The 23,759-nt window shown below is 34.3% G+C and overlaps 1 protein-coding gene across 11 annotated transcripts in view; it reads right to left on the minus strand.

The window, feature by feature from the left end:
- The window catches only part of BLTP1 (bridge-like lipid transfer protein family member 1), a 198,236-nt gene that overhangs the window by 146,577 nt on the left and 27,900 nt on the right, over nt 1-23,759 (minus strand). For 9 of the 11 annotated variants that reach the window (XM_047751650.1, XM_047751649.1, XM_047751654.1 and 6 more), the window contains exons 10-18: nt 21,807-21,886; nt 18,685-18,835; nt 14,611-14,767; nt 13,971-14,049; nt 11,238-11,329; nt 9,801-9,918; nt 3,812-3,967; nt 3,465-3,562; nt 86-264 (exon numbers count right to left, since the gene is read on the minus strand). In XM_047751650.1, the coding sequence (XP_047607606.1) occupies nt 86-264; nt 3,465-3,562; nt 3,812-3,967; nt 9,801-9,918; nt 11,238-11,329; nt 13,971-14,049; nt 14,611-14,767; nt 18,685-18,835; nt 21,807-21,886 (1,110 nt within the window). Of the gene's footprint in view, nt 1-85; nt 265-3,464; nt 3,563-3,811; nt 3,968-9,800; nt 9,919-11,237; nt 11,330-13,970; nt 14,050-14,610; nt 14,768-18,321; nt 18,459-18,684; nt 18,836-21,806; nt 21,887-23,759 lie in introns of those variants that run through there. The other 2 variants (XM_047751657.1, XM_047751658.1) reach the window with 2 other exon arrangements.

Consider the following 23,759-nt stretch of genomic DNA (forward strand, 5'->3'; position numbering starts at 1 on the left):
TTTTACTGTTAATCTCTAAAAGAATTATAAGAGTAATTTCTTCACATAAACACAATATACTTAAATCACTAAATTATACACTTACTTTTCTTGAGTAATGTTCCTCCACTTTGGTTTAACTGTTTTCTGGCCACTTTGACACTCAGCAGGAATACCAGTATCATGAGCCATTTTATTTGGATGGCAATTCTTTACTAGCATAAATAATGAATATTTACTAGGATGGCAATCTGGTAAAAACAAGTGAAGATCAACATCTTCTCCCTACAAAATAATTTATAATAACCCAAAATAATAAAATACATAAATTTGTTAGGTTACTAGTTAACAAGCAAGCTTAACTACGATAATCTTGAAACTAATCAACAGAAAATAAAAATAAATTAGAAATGGCAGATTTTACATTGAATAGTTAGTTAAGTGGAATAATGTTTTACATTAACTAAAACTAAATTCTACTTATGAAGTCAAGGAAAAAAATGAGGGAAATAAAGAGCATAGTTTCTAGAAAACAGTAAAAAGGTTATCTTCCATCCCATCCTTGAATATTTCACATGTAACTCAGTTAAAAAAAATTAGAAACCTGAGTTTCCGTCATGGTGCAGTGGAAACGAATCCGACTAGGAACCATGAGGTTGCGGGTTTGATCCCTGGCCTCGATCAGTGGGTTAAGGATCCGGCGTTGCCGTGAGCTGTGATGTAGGTCGCAGATGTGGTTCGGATCTGGCATTGCTGTGGCTCTGGTGTAGGCCAGTAGCAACAGCTCTGATTAGACCTCTAGCCTGGGAACCTCCATATGCCATGGGTGTGGCCCTAAAAAGGACAAAAAGACACACACAAAAAAAGAAATTAAAAACCATCTCACCAATACAAGCTCAGGTAGAATATGCTTTGTATTTTTATTAATTTTTACAATATAATTGTCTCTTTTGATTGTAGTAAGTCTTGGCTCCTCAATTTGCTTTTAAGAATTACATCAGGAGTTCCCGTCGTGGTGCAGTGGTTAACAAATCCGACTAGGAACCATGAGGTTGCGGGTTCGGTCCCTGCCCTTGCTCAGTGGGTTAACGATCCGGCGTTGCTGTGAGCTGTGGTGTAGGTTGCAGACTCGGCTCGGATCCCGCGTTGTTGTGGCTCTGGTGTAGGCCGGTGGCTACAGCTCCGATTCGACCCCTAGCCTGGGAACCTCCATATGCCGCGGGAGCGGCCCAAGAAATAGCAAAAAGACAAAAAAATAAAAAATAAAATAAAATAAAATAAAAAGAATTACATCAAAGGATCGTCACTGAGTTTAACTTTTTCTTTAGGTCCCCTAATCTTTGTTCATCTTGATGCCTGGTTTCTTAACAGGTAGCACAAGAGTAGTTAAAAGATTGGAGCCTGGAGTTCCCATTGTGGTGCAGCGAAAGTGGGTTCGATCCCTGGCCTCCCTCAGTGGGTAAAGGATCTGGCCTTGAGCTATAATACAGGTTGCAGACACAGCTCAGATTTGGCATCGCTGTGGCTGTGGCCTAGGCTGGCAGCTGTAGCTGGATCCCTAGCCTAGGAACTTCTATATGCCACAGGTGCAAGTCTAAAGAAAAAAAATGGAGCCTGAAGTTGTATCTTCTGGTTCAAATACCAACTTGGCCCTCACTAGCTAAATGACAAGTTCCATAAACCTGCCTCCTGAGTTTCCTATGCCATAAATGCAGATAACAACAACTAATTCAAGATTGTTCTGAGAATTAAATGAGTTACTATGCATAAAGCACTTGGAATAGTGTCTAGAACAAAGAAAATGTTAATAGGCGTTAGCTTTTCTTACTGTTGCTACTTTTTACCACCATAACCATCATCAATACTGCAACTACTATTGATTACATATTAGGTGTTCCACAACATTTTGAACTCCTAAGAACTGGATTTTGGATAAAAGAACTGGATATTGGATAAAAGAAAGGTATTTGTCATATATTCCTTGAATTCACGTTTACAATTAGGAATAAAATGCAGCTAACCCTTGAACAACACAGAATTGAACTGTGCAACTCCACTTGCACATGGATTTTTTCAATAGGAAATACTACATATAGATTAATCACAGAGGTAAATGAGCTCTAATAATTGACTCAAGGAATATTTTTTTATTGTTCAATTTTTTAAAGTTGAAGTATAGTTGACTTATGATATTCATTTCAGTTGTACAACAGAGTGATTCAATGTTTTTATAGATTAAACATTATACAAAGTTATCAAAAATACTGACTATATTCCCTGTGCTTGTACATTACATCCCTGCAATTAACACATTTTGTGACTGGTAGTCTGTACCCCTTAATCTCCTTTTTTTTTGCACCCCTATCCCTACCACCTAATGGTAACCAGTAGTTTATTTTCTATATCTGGGAGTCTGTTTCTATTTTATTTGTTCATTTGTTCTGTTTTCTAGATTCCAAAAATAAGCGGTCACATACAGTATTTGCCTTTCTCTGACTAATTTCACTAGGTATAATACCTCCCTAGGTCCATCCATGTCACAAACGGAAAGATCTCATTCTTTTTTTATGGGTGAGTAATAATACTCCAATACCACATCTTTATTATGTATTCATCTGTCAGTGGGCTCTTAGGTTGCTTTCATATCCTGGCTATTGTAAATAATGCTGCTACGAACACTGTGGTACACCTATATTTCCATATTATTGTCCAATTCCTTAGGGGAGCTTGGGGGAACTTAGGGGAATGGTAGAACATTAGAGTTAACTGTAAAAAAGAAACAGGTGCAATTCCTTGACACTGAAGTTAGTGAACAATAGAGGAAAGCTAAAATATTTCAGGGTGGCAACAGGGTGGGCAGGAAAGAGTAAAGATAAGCATTGGGGGAGTTCCCATTGTGGTTCAGCATGTTAAGAACCCGATATAGTGTCCGTGAGAAGGCAGGTTTAATCCCTGGACTCACTCAGTGGGTTAAGGATCCAGGGTTGCTACAAGCTGAGCCAAAGGCCACAGACACAGCTCAGATCCAGAGTTGCTATGGCTGTGGAGTAGGCCTGCAGCTGCAGCTCCAATCCGACACCTAGCCTGGGAACTTCCATGTGCCACAGGTGAGGCCTTAAAAAGAAGAGAGAAAAAAAAAAAAAAAGAAAGAGGAGTTCCCGTCCTGGCGCAGTGGTTAACGAATCCGACTAGGAACCGTGAGGTTGCGGGTTCAGTCCCTGCCCTTGCTCAGTGGGTTAACGATCCGGCGTTGCTGTGAGCTGTGGTGTAGGTTGCAGACGCGGCTCGGATCCCGAGTTGCTGTGGCTCTGGTGAAGGCCGGTGGCCACAGCTCCGATTAGACCCCTAGCCTGGGAACCTCCATATTCCGTGGGAGCAGCCCAAGAAATAGCAAAAAAAGACCAAAAAAAAAAAAAGATAAGCATTGGGAAATCAAACTTATTAATAAACCTTGTGTAATAAACAATGTATCCAATTATACATACTCTTAAAGAGAACTTGGTATTACAAGTAGCTGGAACAAAGTCCGTAAAAGGCAAAGAGAAATCAATGTTTAGTGTTTCCCCACAGGCTGCCAGGTACACTGCAAAAAAAGAAAAAAATTTAATTTCAAAAAATTTTTAAATAAAAACCTCCTTAAATATACACCTGAACAAAATTAAATTTCATATGCTTAGTACAATACAAATTCTAAAACAGTTCTTTGAGAATCTCACAACACAATGGAAAAAAGATCTTCTAGTATCTATTAAAACTGTAAAATCAATACAAAGTTTCTTTGTTTGGTATTTGTCTTAATGAACAGGATTCTTAATGATTTCTAAGTACTTACCATTTTCCTGTTGTTTAGTGGAACAGTCAATCCAATTGTGTTGATTAGCTGCCCAAATCATTTCAAATTGATGAAACATTATTTTAAAATTCCATGTATACGGAACAAATGAAAATATGTCAGGAGCACTATCACTTGACCAGTCTTGAATTAAATCTAAAATTGTTGGGGTGGGAGACAGAATGTAAAATTAACTGAAATTTAGAAGATGAAATACAAATATTCTAACACCAAAAGTGAAGTTTTCTATTGTAACTAAAAGGACCTTTTATACTGAAATATAAAAAGTAATTAAGACGTAGCTAAATGATTTGAGAGTAAATATGTTTACTAATCAAGAGTTCCAAAGAAGAAAATTTCAATGCATTTCACAGACCTATTATGTTTTTAAAGAAACTTTAGAAGATATAAGAGAAAAAAAAAATCACCTGATATTCTGCTACCCAAATATCTAATATTGTGGATATATCTCATTCCAGTTTTTTTATATATATATTTATACTATTCCGGATACACATACTTTACATATATACATATATTTTTTCATTGAACTCAATTTTCCATGCTATTTCATACACATTAACAAAAATTTTAATAATAGGTCACTAAAGAGATTTGCTAAGATATACTTAACCATTTACTGTACTAGGATATTTAGACTCTTTCAAATTTTGTTATATATAATGTTACCATGTATATTTTCATTGCATATTCAGGATTATTTTGTCAGGATAGATTCCAAAAGTAAATCTGCCAGGTACAAATTTATGAATTTTATCAAGGCTATTATAAATTAAATATCTGCTTTCTAAGAGTTGTGAATCCATTTATGCTCCTACTAGAAATGTATGGTCAATTATCTACTTCACTGCACCTACTCCTGAAGTCTATTCCTTTCTACCTCTCTCCCTTTCCCTTTTTTTTTTTTTTTTTTGGTGGGGGGTATTGATAAAAAATGATATCTCAGTTTAACTGAATTTCTTAATTACAAGTAGGGTTGAACATTTTTTCATTTGTTCATTTTTTATATTTTTTAAATTTTTTCATGTTGTTTTATTCACAAACAAATACGTACAAAATGCCTGTGTGCCAGACTTTGTTTTAGATTCTGGGGATACAATGTGAACAAAACAAAAACTTGGCCTTCTGAGAATAAGAGTCAATCATCTTTGTTGATTGCTGATTTACTGTACTGCTGATCTATATGGTTTAAGTGTTGCCTTTTAAAATTGTGTTCAGATACTTAGTCTGCTTATCTTTTTGTACCTTAATTTTTTTAACCTCACCAGGCAAAAGCTCTTTATATAAAGATTTTAGTGTGAATTAACAATACTTCAATAAAACAAAAATTTTTTTTTTTAAATAAAGATGTTAGCTATGTTCTACCATAGTGCTTTCCTTTACTTTTCCTTCTGGCATTCAAATCATTTGCATGCATTGTATACTACCAGCAATAGCATATAAGAAATGGTCTCCTCAGAGAGATGTCAAGCTCATCTTTGTATATTCACAGCATATAACACAATCCTATGTACGGGAAATCAGAACTTTTGTTTTTGAGAAATAGAAACAACTGAAAGTACTATTACTACAGCACAAACTGACACCAGATGGTCCTGGGTTTAAATTCTGGCTTTATCATTTTATAAGTTATGTAATCTTCAACAAATGACTTAAATGCTGTAAGTTTTCTCTTTTACAAAACAGGGACAATTTCACAAACTTATTCTGAAAATTCAGATGACACTTGTGAAGTTTTAGCACAGAAACTGCCACAAGGTGCACAAGTGCTCAAGAAATAATAGCACTTACTATTGAAGATATTCTAAGGAAAATAATAGGCAAAAATAATTAAATAAAGTAGTTGTCTTTGAATTTTAAAGGATATCTTTAAGCTGAAAAATATTAGATTCAGTGATGAAATCAGAAGTCAAATATCACATGAACTCATTTAAAATACAGCTGCAATGTACAGAAACTTGTGCACATATATTAGAGAGAAATTCCTCTCCTGATAAAATGGCAAAATAATACATTTAATATCAAATTTCAATAATAAATTAGTAAGATGTAGGTTTTACTATACCAAAAATAAAAGGCATATGGCTATTAACCTGTTTTAAGACAAGACAAAGGGAAATTCCACTTCTCAATGTTACTTTAAATGTATTATTTCATTTAATAAGTAATCACAGTAGTTCATCATACCTTATAGTATCTACGCTTACTTCTAAACTTTTACTTCTACATGTCATCCTACCTAACTGACCTGACTACATGCTTACTATCTAACTTTATTCTTTAACAGTGTTCAGCACCTGGGAGATGCCCAAAAGTTATCTGGAATTACCCAACTGCACAATACAAATTCATCACTCATCAAACATGTTCTCACTTTTCTCCTCATAAACATTTTTGGTTCTCAACTTTTATCTAAAATAAACACACTCTCTGGTAACCTCTTTGCTGAAGGAAAACTCTAATCGTCTTTAACAACAGCATGACGCTTTAGAGAAACCATAGGCTCTACAGTCAATACACGCTGTAATATACTATTTCATTTATCTAAATCTAGTGCACATGCCAATATAGTGGAGACTGATAAAGAAATGACCATAAGCAATAGCCCCCTAAGTTTTCTGAGGGTTGAGATCATGGTTTATATTTGTTTTGAATCACTATCATAAGCGACTCAACTTACATTGGTTGTGTTTATCTACTTTACACTTCTACTATGTAAAAAACTACTAGTAAAATAAACACAAGTTCAAATAATCTACTAAGCATCTAAAGAAAACAATGTAATTTTGAAGTTATTAGCTAATTTCTATTTTAACAAGGCTTATTAGTTTTTTAATAACATCTAAAATTTGAACATAATCTGCAACAGTTTTCCTATCAGCTTATATAACATCTTTATTGATAAATATTAAAAATTACTGTAACAAAATATTTTTACTAAGAACCTCAAAAACTATTTCCAATATGTATTTCTCTTTAAACCAAAAGCTGCTCTCATTACCAGATGGTCTCACCAAAAAAATTTATTAGAAAAAGAAAACACTTTCTTGATGACTGCCTTACTCATTTCAAGAACAGTTTTAAAAGTTGTGAAGGTGGTAATCTAAATGTTATTCTGGTAAAAACAAAAAACAAAAAACTCATCTACAACTCACTTTATAATTAAGTTAACAGGAGAAGAGAGTTCCCGTTGTGGCGCAGTAGAAACCAATCCGACTAGGAACCATGAGGTTGCAGGTTCAATCCCCGGCCTCTCTCAGTGGGTTAAGGATCTGGTGTTACCATGAGCTGTGGCATAGGCTCGGATCTGGTGTTGCTGCGGCTGTGGTATAGGCCAGCGGCTTCAGCTCTGATTTGACCCCTAGTCTGGGTACTTCCAAATGCTGCAGGCATAGCCCCCAAAAGGCAAAAAACAAACTGAGAAAAGAAATTCAAACACTATCACCAAGTACATTCTCTCTGAGGCTAAACTAGTATCATTTTCTGATTGTAACTTTTTTAGAAATAAGTTTTTAAAGGACTCCAGAAAGATTCTGGAAGCAGTTTTTCTAAATGTTAACAACTATTAAACCTAGGAGATGAGGGGAATTCCCGTTAGGGCTCAGCAGATTGCAAACCTAACTAGTATCCATGAAGATGTGGGTTTGATCCCTGGCTTCGCTCAGTGGGTTAAGGATCTGGCGTTGCCATAAGCTGTGGTGTAGGTCACAGATGTAGCTCAGATGTGAAGCTGCTGTGGGTAGGCTTGCAGCTGCAGATCCTATTCAACCCCTAGCCTGGGAACTTCCATGTGCCACAGGTGCAGCCCTAAAAAAAGGGAAAAAAAAAATCTAGGAGATGAGAACTTAAAAGTTTTTTACCTTTCTATATTCTTAAAATTTCTCCAAGTAAATTTTAGGGAAAAAAACAACTAAAAACAGTGAATTTCAATAGCATAAAGATTACCGTTAGAGAAAGAAAATAATTTAGGAAAACGATTGTAATTTAGGAAATGTGTACTTGCTGTTTATTACAATATTAAATCTAAACAAAAAGTTTAAAGTCTAAAAGTTTAAATCTTGAGAAATTTATACTTCTACTCCAACTATTCTTAGCACTAATAAAGTCAGACTGGGAAATTCTGGAGGATTGAATGCTTAAAAATGCTGGGTTAAGTTTAAATAAATAATTTTAAATTTATGGACAAAAAAAGAAAAACTGAAATATATTTTAAAAAATTAGCAAAGTTAGAAACAACAAAATCTTAAGTGAGAAAGAAAAGGCTATGCAAAGAAGTTATCTATACAAAAGCAGATTCTTGAGCCAGACTCCTTGGGTTGGAATCCTAGCTTGACCAATGTATTAGCCATGTAACCCTGGAAAACTTGCTTGACCATCCCGTAACTCACTTTCCTCACCTCTAAAATAAGCATAATGAAAATAAATTTACCCCTGCGAGTTATCATGAGTATTCAATGACTTAATATGTGAACCTTCTTAGCAAAGAGACAGACACTAATACACACTATAAATTTTAGCTATTTTTTCATAAATCTGAATTATGTACTACTCATTAAATGTTCAGCTTCACTGACAAAAGCTTAACTTGTCAGGGACTCTGTCAAAGTTTTTACTACTGGGCCTCTGACTTGAGCTTTGGAAAGAAATATAAACTCCAAAAATATAGGAATCATTCTATCTAATCCCCAAGATAAGGCTCCTGATCAAAGCAAAAAAAAAAAATATAAAAGAGTAATGATTAAACGTATTGTAGTAATGGCATTATTACAAAAGGCCAAAACTCTAACAATAGCAAAATTAGGTTAGAAATTGTTAACCCTCCTTTCATAAATAATCTGGAGTTCCCGTCGTGGCGTAGTGGTTAACAAATCCGACTAGGAACCATGAGGTTGCGGGTTCGGTCCCTGCCCTTGCTTAGTGGGTTAACGATCCGGTGTTGCCGTGAGCTGTGGTGTAGGTCGCAGATGCGGCTCGGATCCTGCGTTGCTGTGGCTCTGGCGTAGGCCGGTGGCTACAGCTCCAATTGGACCCCTAGCCTGGGAACCTCCATATGCCGCGGGAGCGGCCCAAGAAATAGCAATAGCAACAACAACAACAACAACAACAACAACAACAAAAGACAAAAGACAAAATAAATAAAAAAATAAAGAATCTGAAATTCAAACTATTAGGCAATTTGGCCAACATCATACTGCTAATTAAGTAGGACATGACAACCTATAAATATCTTAATCACTGCTATCCCCACAAATATCTAATAGTACTCATCACAGAATGCTTGTAAACAATGGGTGGGTGAATGGATGAATGGATAAATGTAGCAATCAATCAAGCAATATTAGGATCTCTGGCATAGCACTGATCCTGGAAATGCAGACCAACTCTGTAGGGTTAAACTTTTTATAGGAAGGCTCAATAATGCTACTTATATTTATGTTATTCAGAGACTAAAACTCCACGTTTCGATAATCATAAAATGAGTAGCTATTACAATAAGCTGCAAAAAATAAAAGATTTTCCAATTAGTGATAGCATCAACTCAATGACACATGCTAATGGAAGGGAATGAAGGAGGTACTCCAAATACAGAAGTAACATATTTGCTATCTGAATATACTGTCTGGATTATAATAATTAAAAGTAAATAAGCCATGATGATGCCTAATTCAAGAAGAGAAGCGGATTCATCTTCCCCATCTTATTCCCCACTACACTGACACAAGATGAGTTCTTTCACTTACTTCTGAGCTCAATTTGGGGTTCATATTTTCCTTGTTCATTAGAAGAGAGCAAAAAATATCTATATTTAAAATTTTCCTTTGATATTCTTGGCCCCAAAAGAAGTATAAGTAAGAAAGTACGAAATATGTCATCAAATCCCTAGGTTGTGTCTGAAAGAAAAACTCACTGAAGATAAACTAGTTCACTGTGATAAATCTCATGGTATTTATACCTATTAGCAAATTACCTGTAAAGAAGTTCTTCTGTGCAAAGATGAAGTGGTAGGTGGCTTTATAAACCTCTAATTCACACTGCCATGTCTGTGGCATGTTCCATATTCGGGGGTAGCTGGCATTGATGTGGAACTGCAAACCACATGTTAAGTAAAAAGGTTAGAGCTTAAAATGTGACATTGTGTGAACAGCATTAGAATGAATTCACACAAACTGGTAATTAAAACTTATTTTCCTACACATTATGTGAACAGCATTAGAAATGAATTCACACAAACTGGTAATTAAAACTTATTTTCCTACTAAGCTGAACAGAAGGCCCCTTAGAGATTTTAATATTACATCCAAATCATTGAAATACTAACCCATGATGTAGCCAAAAAACTTTAAGAACAAATCAGGCTACAGTTTTGATGCTATAGCAAAACAGAGCAACAGCCAACTACCTTAATTCTTCCTTTTACATAATCTGTTAAGTGACAAGCTCAGGGTAAGGGAAGGCAGAATGCAATGCGCACTGTCACACAGAGAGCTGACCACCAGTGCCTCCTGAGCTCTCATTTAACAGCACAGTAGTTATAAATCTGACATGGTGCTTTGTGCTGTATTCCACCTGCCAAAGCTTGGCAATTCTGCAAAGCCAAGAGCTACCCCTGACCAGGTATAGCATTGCTGCACAGTGCTTTATCAGCAATAGCTTATGAATTCATTAAAATGCTAAATATGTCAATTTAATATATATTTATAATATTTCATATATTATTGGTAATTGCAAATTTTTCCTCTTTACATATATCATGTGTAAATATGCTTTTTTAGACAATTGAGGACCTAATGGTACCATCTAATATAAAAGAATCCTCCTTAAATAACAGCCATTCTACACAGTAATTTTGTTATTATTGTTGTTGTCCTTGAGACAAAAAAAAAATCTGCTTGATTCATGATTTCCTGATCTGCAATTTTCATCATGAGCCTTTTCATATTCATTTTGCTTCTAATGTGGAGTAATTCACGGTATCAATAAGATTTTCTTCCTTTTACCTTATTTATCAAGTATAGGGTCAATGAATTATTAAGCCCTGAGAAAGAACCCAGTGTGGACAGAAAATATATAGTAAGAAATTATTTATAGCATAAGAGAGAGTTAATCTAGCCATACGATGGACTTTAAAATAATATTCTAACGACTTTCACATTTTTAAAAACCAAAAACCCATGTATCATTCCTTTATGTTCATTTCCTAAAAAGAAGAGCAACAGAGAGATGCTCAAGGGAGCCCACAGCACTGGCAATCTACTCCTCTTCCCCCAAGATGGTCAAGAGCATCTGCTGGTTCTTGAATGAGAAGACAGACCATCTAATGACTTTAGACCATTAAAATTTTATATTAAAAAATTAAAACCAAATTTGTGTTTTATGTATATACATATGCATATCATATACTTACTGCTAGCATTTCTGCTTCTAAAAGAGTCCTGTATTGCATGCTGGTGGTGGCATCAACATGTAAGAGTTGTCCTTTAATTGCAGGAGTATAACCTAAAAGAAGTGAAAACATAAAAATTAAGAACCTAAAAAAATATTTATATAATTAAAAATCTGGACTAGAAACAACTCCCCCCACCACTCAAAGAAGGAATCCATTAAAAATGGTGATCAGTCATTGTTTAAATACACCCCAATAATCTACAATATATTATCTAATAGGTAACTTTTCTCATTTGGGTCAGCTCTGATGGAAAAAAGATACATTATCATACAGTGTCTATTCTGATTTTGCTTTCCAATACAAAACTACAAGTCTATTTTCTAATGATAGTGTGTAGCTATTTAAGACAGCTTCCATGTCTTGTCTTTCACTGACTCACGGGTACATACTTTCATCATTTTCAACTACTCCTTATACAATGACAGTTTCTAAACAACACAGCCCCATTCTGAATAAAAGCACAAAAGTTCTGAGTACATCACTTCTTGATGGATTGCACTCTTATGAACACCAATGCTATGGGCCTTGTTATATGGAGCAACATGGATGGAATTGGAGACTCTCATACTGAGCGAAGTCAGTCAGAAAGAGAGAGACACACCCCATGTGATATCACTTATATGTGGAGTCTAAAATATGGTAAAATGATCTATCTACAAAACAGAAAAGATCATGGACATGTAGGATAGACTCATGTTTGCCGGGGGGAAGGAGTGGGATGGATTAGGAGTCTGGAGTTAGTAGATGAAAACTGTTGCTTTTGGAGCGGATGGGCAATGGGATCCTGCTGTATAGCACAGAGAACTATTTATCTAATCACTTGTGATGAAACATGATGGACGATAATGTGAGAAAAAGAATGTATATACATGTATGACTGGGTCACTTTGCTGTACAGCAGAAATTGACAAAACACTAAATCAACTGTAATAAAAAATTTCTTTTTAAACTTTGGGATAAAAATAAAATAAAAAAGTGTGTATATATATGTATATATGTGTGTATATGTATATGTGTATATATATGTGTATATATATATATATATAACTGATTAGCTTTACTGGATAGCAGAAATTAACACAACAGTGTAAATCAACTATACTTCAATAAAAAAAGCTCGTGAGACTGTTAAAAAAAAAAATGCTGATGCCTCAGTCCTCAGATGGACCCTTCACCCTGGTGCACCAGTAATTGCACTACAAAAAAAAAAAAAATTGCACAAATATTATTTCCTATGTGCATGATCCGTTTCAAAATTGTAGCTGCATTCCCTTAATTGAACCATTCTCAATTTTGTGCAACCTCCAACTGCCTTCTCCACTATAGAATTATAGATCCTATACATCAGTAACTGAATTACCTAAAAAATGCTTCTTTCCAACTGACTGCTCTGAATTCTAGAAAATCTGAAGCACCTACCTCAAGACTCAGTATGGTTATTAGTTTAAAAGTAGTTAAAATAAGGTTTAGTTCTTTATCGAAATAGCCCCAAAGTTACAGCAAAAAGACATACTATGCCATTCTCAGTCACTTTTTCAATTAATTATCTAAGCAAGCAGACTCAACTGCTAACTTTTTATAAAAATTAATGAATCTAGTCAACCCCTTTGCCTGCTTTTTTCTTAACATTGCAACAAGATGAAAGACAGAAATAAGGAAAGAAAGCCAAGAATTACATAAAAATTACTCTATACATAGCAATAGTAACATTGCTGGTTAGTGATTTAAAATTATGAGTTAAGTTACTATTCTCTGTACTCTCAAGGAAGTGAGTAAATAAAGCATAATTTTATTTCAACTGCTCTCAATTACAAAAGTAATAAGAGGATAGGAAGAAGGAGAAATGAGGAAAACTATATAATATTTTAATAAATTTAACAAAAAATATTTAATCATGTTATTGATTAACCCATATCAGAGCCCCAAATTCAAATGTATAATGATCTTAGATCACCTTAGCTCAGATGAAATGACAGTTATCAGGGCATTATTTAATATTTTAAATATGAAATGTTCTGCTTTCTTAATAGTTATTCATTCAAAATACCCAGCTTAATCCCTAACAAAAATCTACTAACAATATAACCCAAAATAAAGCACAGGAGTTCCCACTGTGGCACAGTGGGTTAAGAAGCTGGCTGCAGCTACTCTGGATTGCTGCAGGGACACAGGTTCAATCCTTGGACTGAAACAGTGGGTTAAAGGATCCAGCCTTGTCACAGTTGGAGCTCAGGTGGCATCTGAGGCTTAGATTCAATCCCTGGCCTAGGAACTTCTATATGCTGTGGGTACAGCCATAAAGAAAAGAGAAAATAAAACAAAACCTATTAGTCATTCATGTAATTTCTGCCCATGGACCATGTGCAGGTATGGGTTTGGCACCAGGTATACACCAATGAAAAGAAATACGCAGTACTTGCTTTCACAGAGCAACAGACTAACAGGAAAAGCATATGCTCAGCAAACTATGTGCAATCTTACAAAAGAGAAGGTATAATGAAAGTACAGAATAATAAGACCTAGCTTAAAATATTTTTCCTTTCTCTCTAGGTGAATGAATAATTACATACTATAATAGAAAGCTGAAAAGAAAATTCCATTAATTTTAGTCTAAAAGGATTAACAATTATTTATATATTAATTATTCCCCTACTAAGCATTTAAAACATAAAAATACTCATTGCAGCTTACCATTTTCCTCAACTGTCATTGGAATATTAATTTCTAAATATGAGCCAGCTCCTACATTCACATGTACAGCATTTGTTTCCTACCAAATGAAAAAATTAATTTATAGGAGACAGTTATCTTTACTTTTCAGTTATTTTCACAGATAAAACTTAATCACTAATATTAAATAGGTATTAAAAGTTCCTAAGAGCAAAACTTCAAATTTATACCAAAAATATACTAAAACAATTTAGCCAGATAAAGAAGAAAATGAATCAGACCACAGTATGAAGCTTTATTAATATCAATGAACTTCCTTCTACTATTTAGCTCTTAATGAAAGTAACATACATACAGTTATGAGGAGTGGGGGTCAGGGGAAGCTCATAAAAATGAATCAACATAGGATTAGTTACTAGAAAAATATTCAGAAAATAATGTTCAAATTTTAAACACTAGGAGTTCCCACTGTGGCACAATGGGTTAAGGATCCAACATTGTCTCTGAGGCAGCACAGGTTCGAGCCTCAGCCCAGTACAGTGGTTTAAGGATCTGGCATTGCTGTGGGTGTGCCTGGGAACTTCCATGTGCTGTGGGTGCGGCCAAAAAAGAAAATAAATTCTTTAAACACTGTTTTCTACCATGTTATTTCTATAATTACCCTATTTTTGGTAAACAGCAAGTCAATTGTAGCATCTGCAATAATATTCATTCGTAGTTCAAAAGCAAGGATTTGTCTTGGTCTTCCAGGCTGTGCAATTTCAGAAACTTTCAGAACTTGATAATCAGGTGGGAAGAAAAACTTCCATAAACAATCTCTATACGAGGAAAAAGAAAGAATAATGATGACATGTTATTCAAATAAAATTACCTCTGATAAGCGACTAAAATCAGTGTTATAACCTTGTATTATTGGAGTTCCCATTGTGGCTCAGTGGGTTAAAACCTGACTAGTATCCATGAGAAGACGGGTTGGACACCTGGACCAGCTCAGTGGGGTAAGGATCTGGGTTCAATCTCTGGACTCACTCAGTGAGTTGAGGATCCAGAATTGCCATGAGCTGTGGTGAAAGTCGCAGATGTGGCTCAGATTCAGTGTTGCAATGGCCGTGATGTAGACCAGCAGCTGCAGTTCCAATTCGACCCCAGCCTGGGAACTTCCATATGCCATGGGTGTGGCACTAAAAAAAAAATACTACTATCCAATAGGCCATAGGTAAAACCAAATTTGTACTATTCAAGTATACTGTGAGAAAATACAAGTATATAAATGATCCAAATGGCAAACAAAGAGCTGAAGAAGGGTGGTTTAATAAGAATCATTATTTCACACTGGACAAGTTACTTAACCTTTCTGGGGTCACTTGCCTGCTTCTTCATCTGTAAAATAGGGTTATCATAACCAGTCTCACAGAATAGATCCAAAGATTAAATGACAACATATATCAAAAAACACTTAGCAGTACAAGGCACAGGGAAAAAAATGGCAATTATTTCTATTATTTTCATAATCAATTTTAATCAATATTATAACGATAAGAGTCTAAAGAACAACAGATTTCTAAAAAGTAGACATGTATTTGGAAGCTAGGGCTCTAATGTATTTGTCTACCCTTATCATTTGACAAAGATTTAACAAACCCAAACATTTTCAATTCAGAGTCTTCTACGTAATTATAAAAAATTAGCATGTTACACATACATTCAGAAAAGGTACTAGTTTGTGACTTTGAAACAGAAGAGTTGAGGAAGGAATCCTCCATAACAGGAAATGCTGCTTGAGATAAACTGACTAGGAAAAAATGCGATGAACAGAACAAAATCTGCAAATTGATCCATCACAGATTTTCACTGGACATCATTAAATTAATGTACATGAAAAGAAAATTAGGTCTGTAAATGTTTTGGCTAAGACACATAAATATGTAAAACTAACACTATTAAAGACAAGGAATCCATCTGAGCAGCAAATGATCATAGCCTATAAATAGATAGCAGGATAAAATGAAAAGAGCAGTAGACTTGAAGGGTTGGTTCGAACCCTGGCTCTAGACGCTAGAGCTTCACTACCTTGCCCAAATAACTGAACCTCTCTGCATCTTCATTTTCTCACAGGTATAATGAAATCACATATCTGTCTCTGTGTCTCTCACTGAGTTATAGAGCTCAAATGTGAAAAAAATGAAAACAACTGAAGTGAAAGCAATAAAAGGCCAAATAAGGTCAGGAATATTTGCATTATTAATCATTTAAGGATTAACTACAGATGTATAAAGACTGCATTTCTACTCTGTCATGAAAACTCTTAAATATCATAAAAGAAAAGCTGAATACCTTAAAGATTCAGAAAATTAGGTAAAGGTGATATTAAAATCTGCAAGCTAAATAAGGTCATGCTACATCAGAGATTAAAAACTTCTCACAATGCTAAGTGAACTATCCAATAATTAAACGGTTGAGATTTCTTTCTATATTTCTTATAACAGGTAGATGCTAAGCAAACTGACCTGTCATTTCTGATCACAGTTCATATTTGTGTAAAAACTCAAAATAGGGAAGGACAAAAGGAAATCACTCCAAAAGAGGAAATACATAATTTGTACATGGAAGGGAGGAGATGAGTACTATTATCACTCATGTAAGGAAATTAAACCCATATGTTAAGTTTCTTTCTTTCTTCTTTTTTTTTTTTTAAATAAATCTGAATGGTTTTGTTAAGTCCAGGTTAAGAAATACATTGCTATTCTCTCCTAGCAGTGACAGGATCCACTGAAGAGAGTAGGTAAAGCACAATTTTTTCACATTGTCTTCAGTATCATTTCTCTATGTTACAGATATATTACCCCAGAAATTATACGGCTATGTATTACAATAATTTTAGCTTGGATTTTCATGTAAATATAGCCTAATAGTTTTTCTAAATACAATAAAATTAAATACAGTTTAAGAAGAATTACACTTTATTCAAATGCTAAAATGCAAAAATATTTTACGTGTTAAAGCACTACTTTAATTTTTTTCTCTCAAATACAATAAATGTAATTGTTACTTAATGGAATGTAAAAGCCCTCATTTTTCAACTATTCCATAGTAAATATAGATTTGTTTTCTAACCTGAAATTTTAAGCTCGGATTACTTTCATAGTCTAATAATCTACCTCAGAACAATTATTATATTAGCAAAATGCAAATTTTCAAATAATACACATTCATTTACCATACAACTGTTAAATATTTAAATAGCTACTTAATGGAGCCAAGTATTCCTGAATACTAGAGATACCAGGATTAATAGCACGTAGTACTTGACAAAGTATATGATCTTTCTAACAATGCTAGATAGGAAGCACTTTTTAAAACAATTAATTATAAAGAGAGTCAGTACATCAAGTTAGGATCCACACTCTTATTAGTCCATTAATGGCCCAGTAATATCTGCCTCAAGTGACTGATTTGGCTTTTATTTCTCCATTCAAACTAGTTTATGAAAAACTAAACTAGCTTTCAACAATGTTTATTTACATGAAAATTTATATGTTCCCTCTTAGTGGTAAATGTCAAATTCTTCAGTAAGTAGATAGATGTTCGTAATATATTAAAAATAAGAAAATTACTTCAAAATTAATAGAATAAGACATAAAAACCTTTTTTTTTTTTAACCTTTCAGGCACTTCCCATTACCTCCAGTGTAAAATCTCTATATTTATTAACTACCTACAAATCTCTTAACAACCTATAGAACTTACTGAGATAATTCTCCACTGCCATCATGTATTTGCAGAATTCTTTCCTTGCTTTGATTATTTAGCCTTCCTGGCTAATTCCTATTTATGTTCAAAACTCAACTCACATGTTACTGCTACCAAAAAACATTCCCCAATTCTCTCCTCTTCAATGAGTTGTGCAACTGTCATGGGCTGGATGTATCCCCCCTAAAATTCATATAGGACATATCATATGTCCTAATCTGTAGTACCTCAGAATTTAGCCGTAATTAGAGACAGGGTCTTTAGAGAGGTAATTAAATTAAAATGAGGTCCCTAGGGTAGGCTCCAATCCAACACGACTGATGTTTCTCCAAGAAGAGGAAATGCAGACATAGAGACCTATAAGACTCACAGAAGGGAAGACCATGTGAAGACTCAGGGAGAAGACCATCTACAGGCCAAGGAAAGAGGCCTCAAACACACCCTTACCTCACAGCCCTCAGAAGGAACCAATCCTACCAACACCTTGATCTCAGAACTCCTACCTCCAGAACTGTGAGAAATTTCTGTTGTTTAAGCTACACAGTCTGTGGTAATTTGTTATGGGAGCTTTAGAAAACTAATACAGAGCCTTTCTAAGTTCTTCATCAAGACTTTATACTTACCTCTATTACAGCACTTAATAAATTTGTTTCCTTTTTCCTAAAACTGAACTATTTATGTCTTTTGGCTTTGAATCTCCATAGTCCCAACAATCCCCGGCATATTCATGGATTAAAAACAAAAGAGAAAACAAAGGAAGCAATAAATACACTGCTCATTCACCATTTTTCTAATGAGTTAGCTCGTCATTTAGAGCAAACATGCTAATGCCAATTTCTCTACAAGTTATTTGAATTTAAATGCTTAATGATATATTACCCTGCCAGAATAAAACAGCTTATAAAAATACTAAGCCAGTTTTTAATAAAAAAAATTAGAGTATTATCCCAATATATTTGACTTAGAAATATAATTTAATCAAATACCTTTGCCTATCAGCCCATGGCCCATAGTTGAAATCTGTTCCTTTACCACAAACTATATCCAGTCCCCAACATGGAGGTAAATCTTGTAATTTGCAATCTTCACTGCTCATTTCTCCTTCAATATTTTCTTCTGCTTCTTCTGGAACAAGTCCTATGTTGCAGAATATAAAGTATGAAGATAATGACTTAAACAATCATTAAAAATATTCCTTAGATCAACAGTTCTAAAATTTTCTAATTTCAGGAACAGTTTACACTCTAAAATATTATTGCAGACTCCCATATGAGAAATTTTTTTGCATTATATCAAAATTGACTGTATTTAAAATTAGAACTGAAATATTTTTATATTAAAAAACTCATTACATAATGAAATGTTTAATAAAATTTTATGAAAATATGTAAAAATAAATGTATTTTAATAAAAAACAAATTTTTTTTTTCATTGTATGACCTCACCCATGGCATATGGAAATCCCCAGGCCAGGGTTTGAATCCAAGCCACAGCTGCGGCAACACCAGATCCTTCAATCCACTGTGTCAGGATGAGAATCAAACCCACACCTCTGCAGCAACCTGAGCCACTGCAGTCAGTCTTAACTCACTGCTCCACAGAAGGAACTCCTAATTTCATTTTTAAGGAAAATATTTAATCAAAATAACATTTTCTTTAAAAATTAATTTAGTGAGAAATGTTGGCTTTTTTTTTTTTGGTCTTTTTCCTTTTTAGGGCTGCACTTGCGGCATATGGAGGTTCCCAGGCTAGGGGTCTAATCAGAGCTGTAGCTGCCAGCCTACGCCACAGCCACAGCATTGCCAGATCTGAACCGCGTCTGCTGACCTACACCACAGCTCACAGCAACACCAGATCCTTAAACCACTGAGCAAGGCCAGGGATCAAACTCATAACCTCATGGTTCCTAGTCGGATTTATTTCTGCTGCGCCGTGACGGGAACTCTGGCATTTTTTATTTTGGCAAATCTCTTTAATATCCAGCCTATCAGAAAACAAGTGAATTCTCATAGCTATTTCTTCATTTAATATGTTACTCAATAATCTGAAGAAAACCTAACCTCATACAAATAGAGAGAGAGAAAAGCGAGCAATATGTTAATAACTTTTTCAAGTAATTTTGGATATTCTTTGGTCCTACACCAAAATTCAAGTGATTTCTTTTTTATTTTATTGCAGTATAGTTGATTTGCAATGTTGTATTAGTTTCTCCTATACAGCAAAGTGATTCAGCTATATATATATACACACACATATATATTCTTTTTCACATTATTTTCCATTATGTTTTGTTACAGGATATTGAATACAGATCTGTGTGCTATACAGCAGCATCCTTCTGTTCATCCATTCTATATATGGTAGTTTGCATCTGCTAATCCCAAACTCTCAATCCATCCCTACTCAACAAGTGGTAATTTCTTAAATATTACTTGCAATATGGAATCTGAAACTGTATTGCTAAACTTTTCACACTCTGATACAATGTACTGACCTCTCTTGCACTCTAAATATATCTTTTACTGATCATGAATTGGTCATTTGGAAAATACTGGTTCCCTGAAACATGCATTTTCCCCTACATAGATAAATCTCATTATTAAACATTTACAAAACCATATTCTTAACATCACTGGTAATCTCATCAGAAAAGTTACAAAACTCACAATGGAAGACTCCTATTTCCGAAATTCTAATTTTCACATGAAAGCTCAAAACCACTGTTTGTCTCTATTTGCTCTTGCAAGCAAACCTAGTATTTCATGAAAAGAGCAAACAGTTTAGCTTGGAACTCATCACACAGTGCTCTTCCTCAAAACACCAGTATATTTTGGTATGCAGCACTAGCACATTATGTATTCTTACTATTTTATCATACTGAATATTGAGAAGTTCACTCAAGGGTCAAGATTTGATAAAAGTAGGAGTTCCCGTTGTGGCTTGGCAGATTAAGAACCCGAGTAGTATCCATGAGGATAAGGGTTCGATTCTTGGCCTAGAGAGTGGGTTAATGATCCAGCACTGCCACGAGCTATGGTATACGTTATAGACGCAGCTCTGATCCTGGGCTGCTGTGGCTGTGGCGTAGGCTGGCAACTGCAGCTCCAATTCATCCCCTAGCCTGGGAACTTCCATGTGCCACGGGTGCAGCCCTAAAAAAAAGATCTGATAAAAGTAAATTTTACTGCTTAATCAAAGACACTGAAAAGTAACACTGGCAATTGTCTTATTGTGAATATGTAGCAGTGGAAAAGACAGTGATTACTAGTGTAGTTTGGAGCCACTGTTTTAAATCATACTAAAGCACCAGCAGTTTTACCCACCACAGCTTTTGGTTAAAAAAAAGGCAAATAACATCCTAATTTTGAAAATACTTTGACCTCATAAGCCTTCTAAAATGTATAAAAAATTGAGAATTTGGAAAAAAACAACTAAAAATCCCATTGTGGCATAGTGGAAATAAATCTCACTAGTAGCCATTAGGATGTGAGTTTGATCCCTGGCCTTGCTCAGTGGGTCAGGGATCTGGCGTTGCCGTGAGCTGTGGTGTAGGTCGCAGATGCAGCTCTCATCCTACACTGCTGCAGCTGTGGTGTTGGCCAGCAGCTGTAGCTCCAATTTGATCCCTAGCCTAGGAACTTCCATATGCTGCAGGTATGGCCGGAAACGGCAAATAAATAAATAAATAAATCCAATACTTAGCTACATTTATAAAACTGAGGCCACCTGTGACGCATTTTAACTAGATGGATTGCAATCCTTAAACTTTAAAGCTCAATTCTAACTTACTGTGATTTTTTTCCTAAGCCAGAATGAACTACTGTAACTATCCCCACATTCTCTAAAGGTTTTCACTCATGGTTATTATTTGTATTCATAATTTGGAGGTATATTTACAAAAACGGAATTGAAACAAATATTACCATATTATTCTCTTTTGGTCTAAAATACTAAGGTAATATTCAACTTTTGACAAGACACAAATATTTTTAGGTAGGTATTCTTATATCCACATTTACCACTATTTAATCACAAATACCATTACTGATATTATATCCTAAGTAAGAAAGAGAATTGCATCTATGAAGCATATTATCAAAAGTAATACCTGGCTCATCCATGTAATAGTAGATGTCAACATCATTTGACTGCATCACCACAAATCCTTCTCCCATCAATCTTGGTGGTCTATACAAAAGAGGGTGAAGGCTAAGTACATTTCCAGAGTATAAAATGTTCAGTATTCTAATTAATGATGGTAATAGGTTAATACAAACAAAAAAACAAAAAGTAATCAAGTGCAGCATCTCGAAAAGGGAAAACATCTTTCAACATACAGTAAGTTGTTCTATAATTGTTTTCTACATATTAAAGTATATAATGAAATAGCACTGAAAAATTTTTGATCAGTAAATTGGTTCAAGAAGTAAAAATCTGTTTTACATTTTCCATTTTAAGTTTTGAATGAGAAATCAATTTAAAACAAAGTTTAATTAAATACAATGGGAAAAAAATTCTCTTCATTGGAATAATCATATGCTATATTTGAAACAATAAATTGAAAATTAGACCTAAAATTCAACCATTTTATATTAATAAGGCCATAAAACTGAATAAGAAATACCTTAAATATCCATAAAATAAAGTAGAACCTTTCAGAAACATTAAATAAGAAAAAATGTTATGTCATTTATATCAACTTTATATTACCTAGTTCTAAGAATATTAAATTGATCAACTTGAAATAAACTGAAACAAACTTAAAGCAAACATCATGAACTCTGGAATGAATGTTTGTATATCACCAATTAATTTCCCTCCCAACTATAAATTTTCAGTTGCTTTAACAACTTTTCTCTTTGTGATACACTACAATATTTTCCTTCTATATCAAAATTAACCTTTCAATCATTAGATAATATATATAAATTCAATAATCTTCTTCTAAATATGTATTAAATCACAAAGCTTAGTGTTTAATATCATCAATCTCCATGCTGACTTTTAGAGAGTGAAAAAAACAATTTTAAATATTTTTACACAAATACTAGAACGTTTTTTCATTTTACTCTGTAGTAGTTTTCCAAAAAGCCAGATTTATTTTTTCAGCATTACAACTTATACCTATAAATATGTAATTGTGTGCATGATTCACATTCCAGAAGATGCTTAACAAACTCAGTGATCCTGAAGAGTGAAACCCACAGCCTCCCTGGTACTCAAGTAGAGAATATTTATCATTCTAGACAACCTCTAAAAAATCTAATAGCAAGCTAGCAAAAAGGTGGAACTAAAAATCATGTTTCTCATAACATCAAACTAAGTATTGCTGACACACAAAGACAGAAGCTGAAGCACAGTGGACGCTCATCATATGAATACTTAAATTACACAGATTCAATCACAGAGGCTCTTGCATAAAAAAGAGATTGAGAATAACAAAGATGAACACTCGTGAGCATGTGGCCTGGAATCAGACCAAAGTGACATGTCTGCTATTACCTGAGGGTCCTAGTCCACTGGAATGGAAGCATCCCACCACAATTGAGAGTGGGACTCTAATATGCATCATTATTATAATGTGTCTCCAAAATGCAAGCAACTATTTCACTGAAGGAAAGCAATCTGGTTGGAAAACTGAGACTTACATGTCAAGCAAGTTCCAAAACTGTCCTAACTTTATCAGTTTTCTAAGAGTAATTTTGATTTAATTTTCAACTTTTGACTAACTCAAATACTACTTCACTATAATGACTTCATTCAATTTATTACTTTGCAGCCCTTCTGAAAATAAAAACCTACCTGTGGTATAATATTTTCTAACATACAAACATCAAGGCTTAATTGTCCAAAATAAGTTTCCCAAATACAATGAAGAGAAAAGGATAGAAAAGTTAGAGTTATAAGCTTATAGAAAAATATATAAAATCAGAGTTTACCAATGGACAGCATATCTATTTATCTTATAAAAATGGAATACTATCAATTGATTTAATAGAGAAATGTATCTAATCATTGCCCAGCTTAGAGCAAGGAATAAGGATACCAAAGATTCTAAATG

This window comes from Phacochoerus africanus, chromosome 10 (genome assembly GCF_016906955.1).
Source record: "Phacochoerus africanus isolate WHEZ1 chromosome 10, ROS_Pafr_v1, whole genome shotgun sequence".
Classification (NCBI taxonomy): Eukaryota; Metazoa; Chordata; class Mammalia; order Artiodactyla; family Suidae; genus Phacochoerus; species Phacochoerus africanus.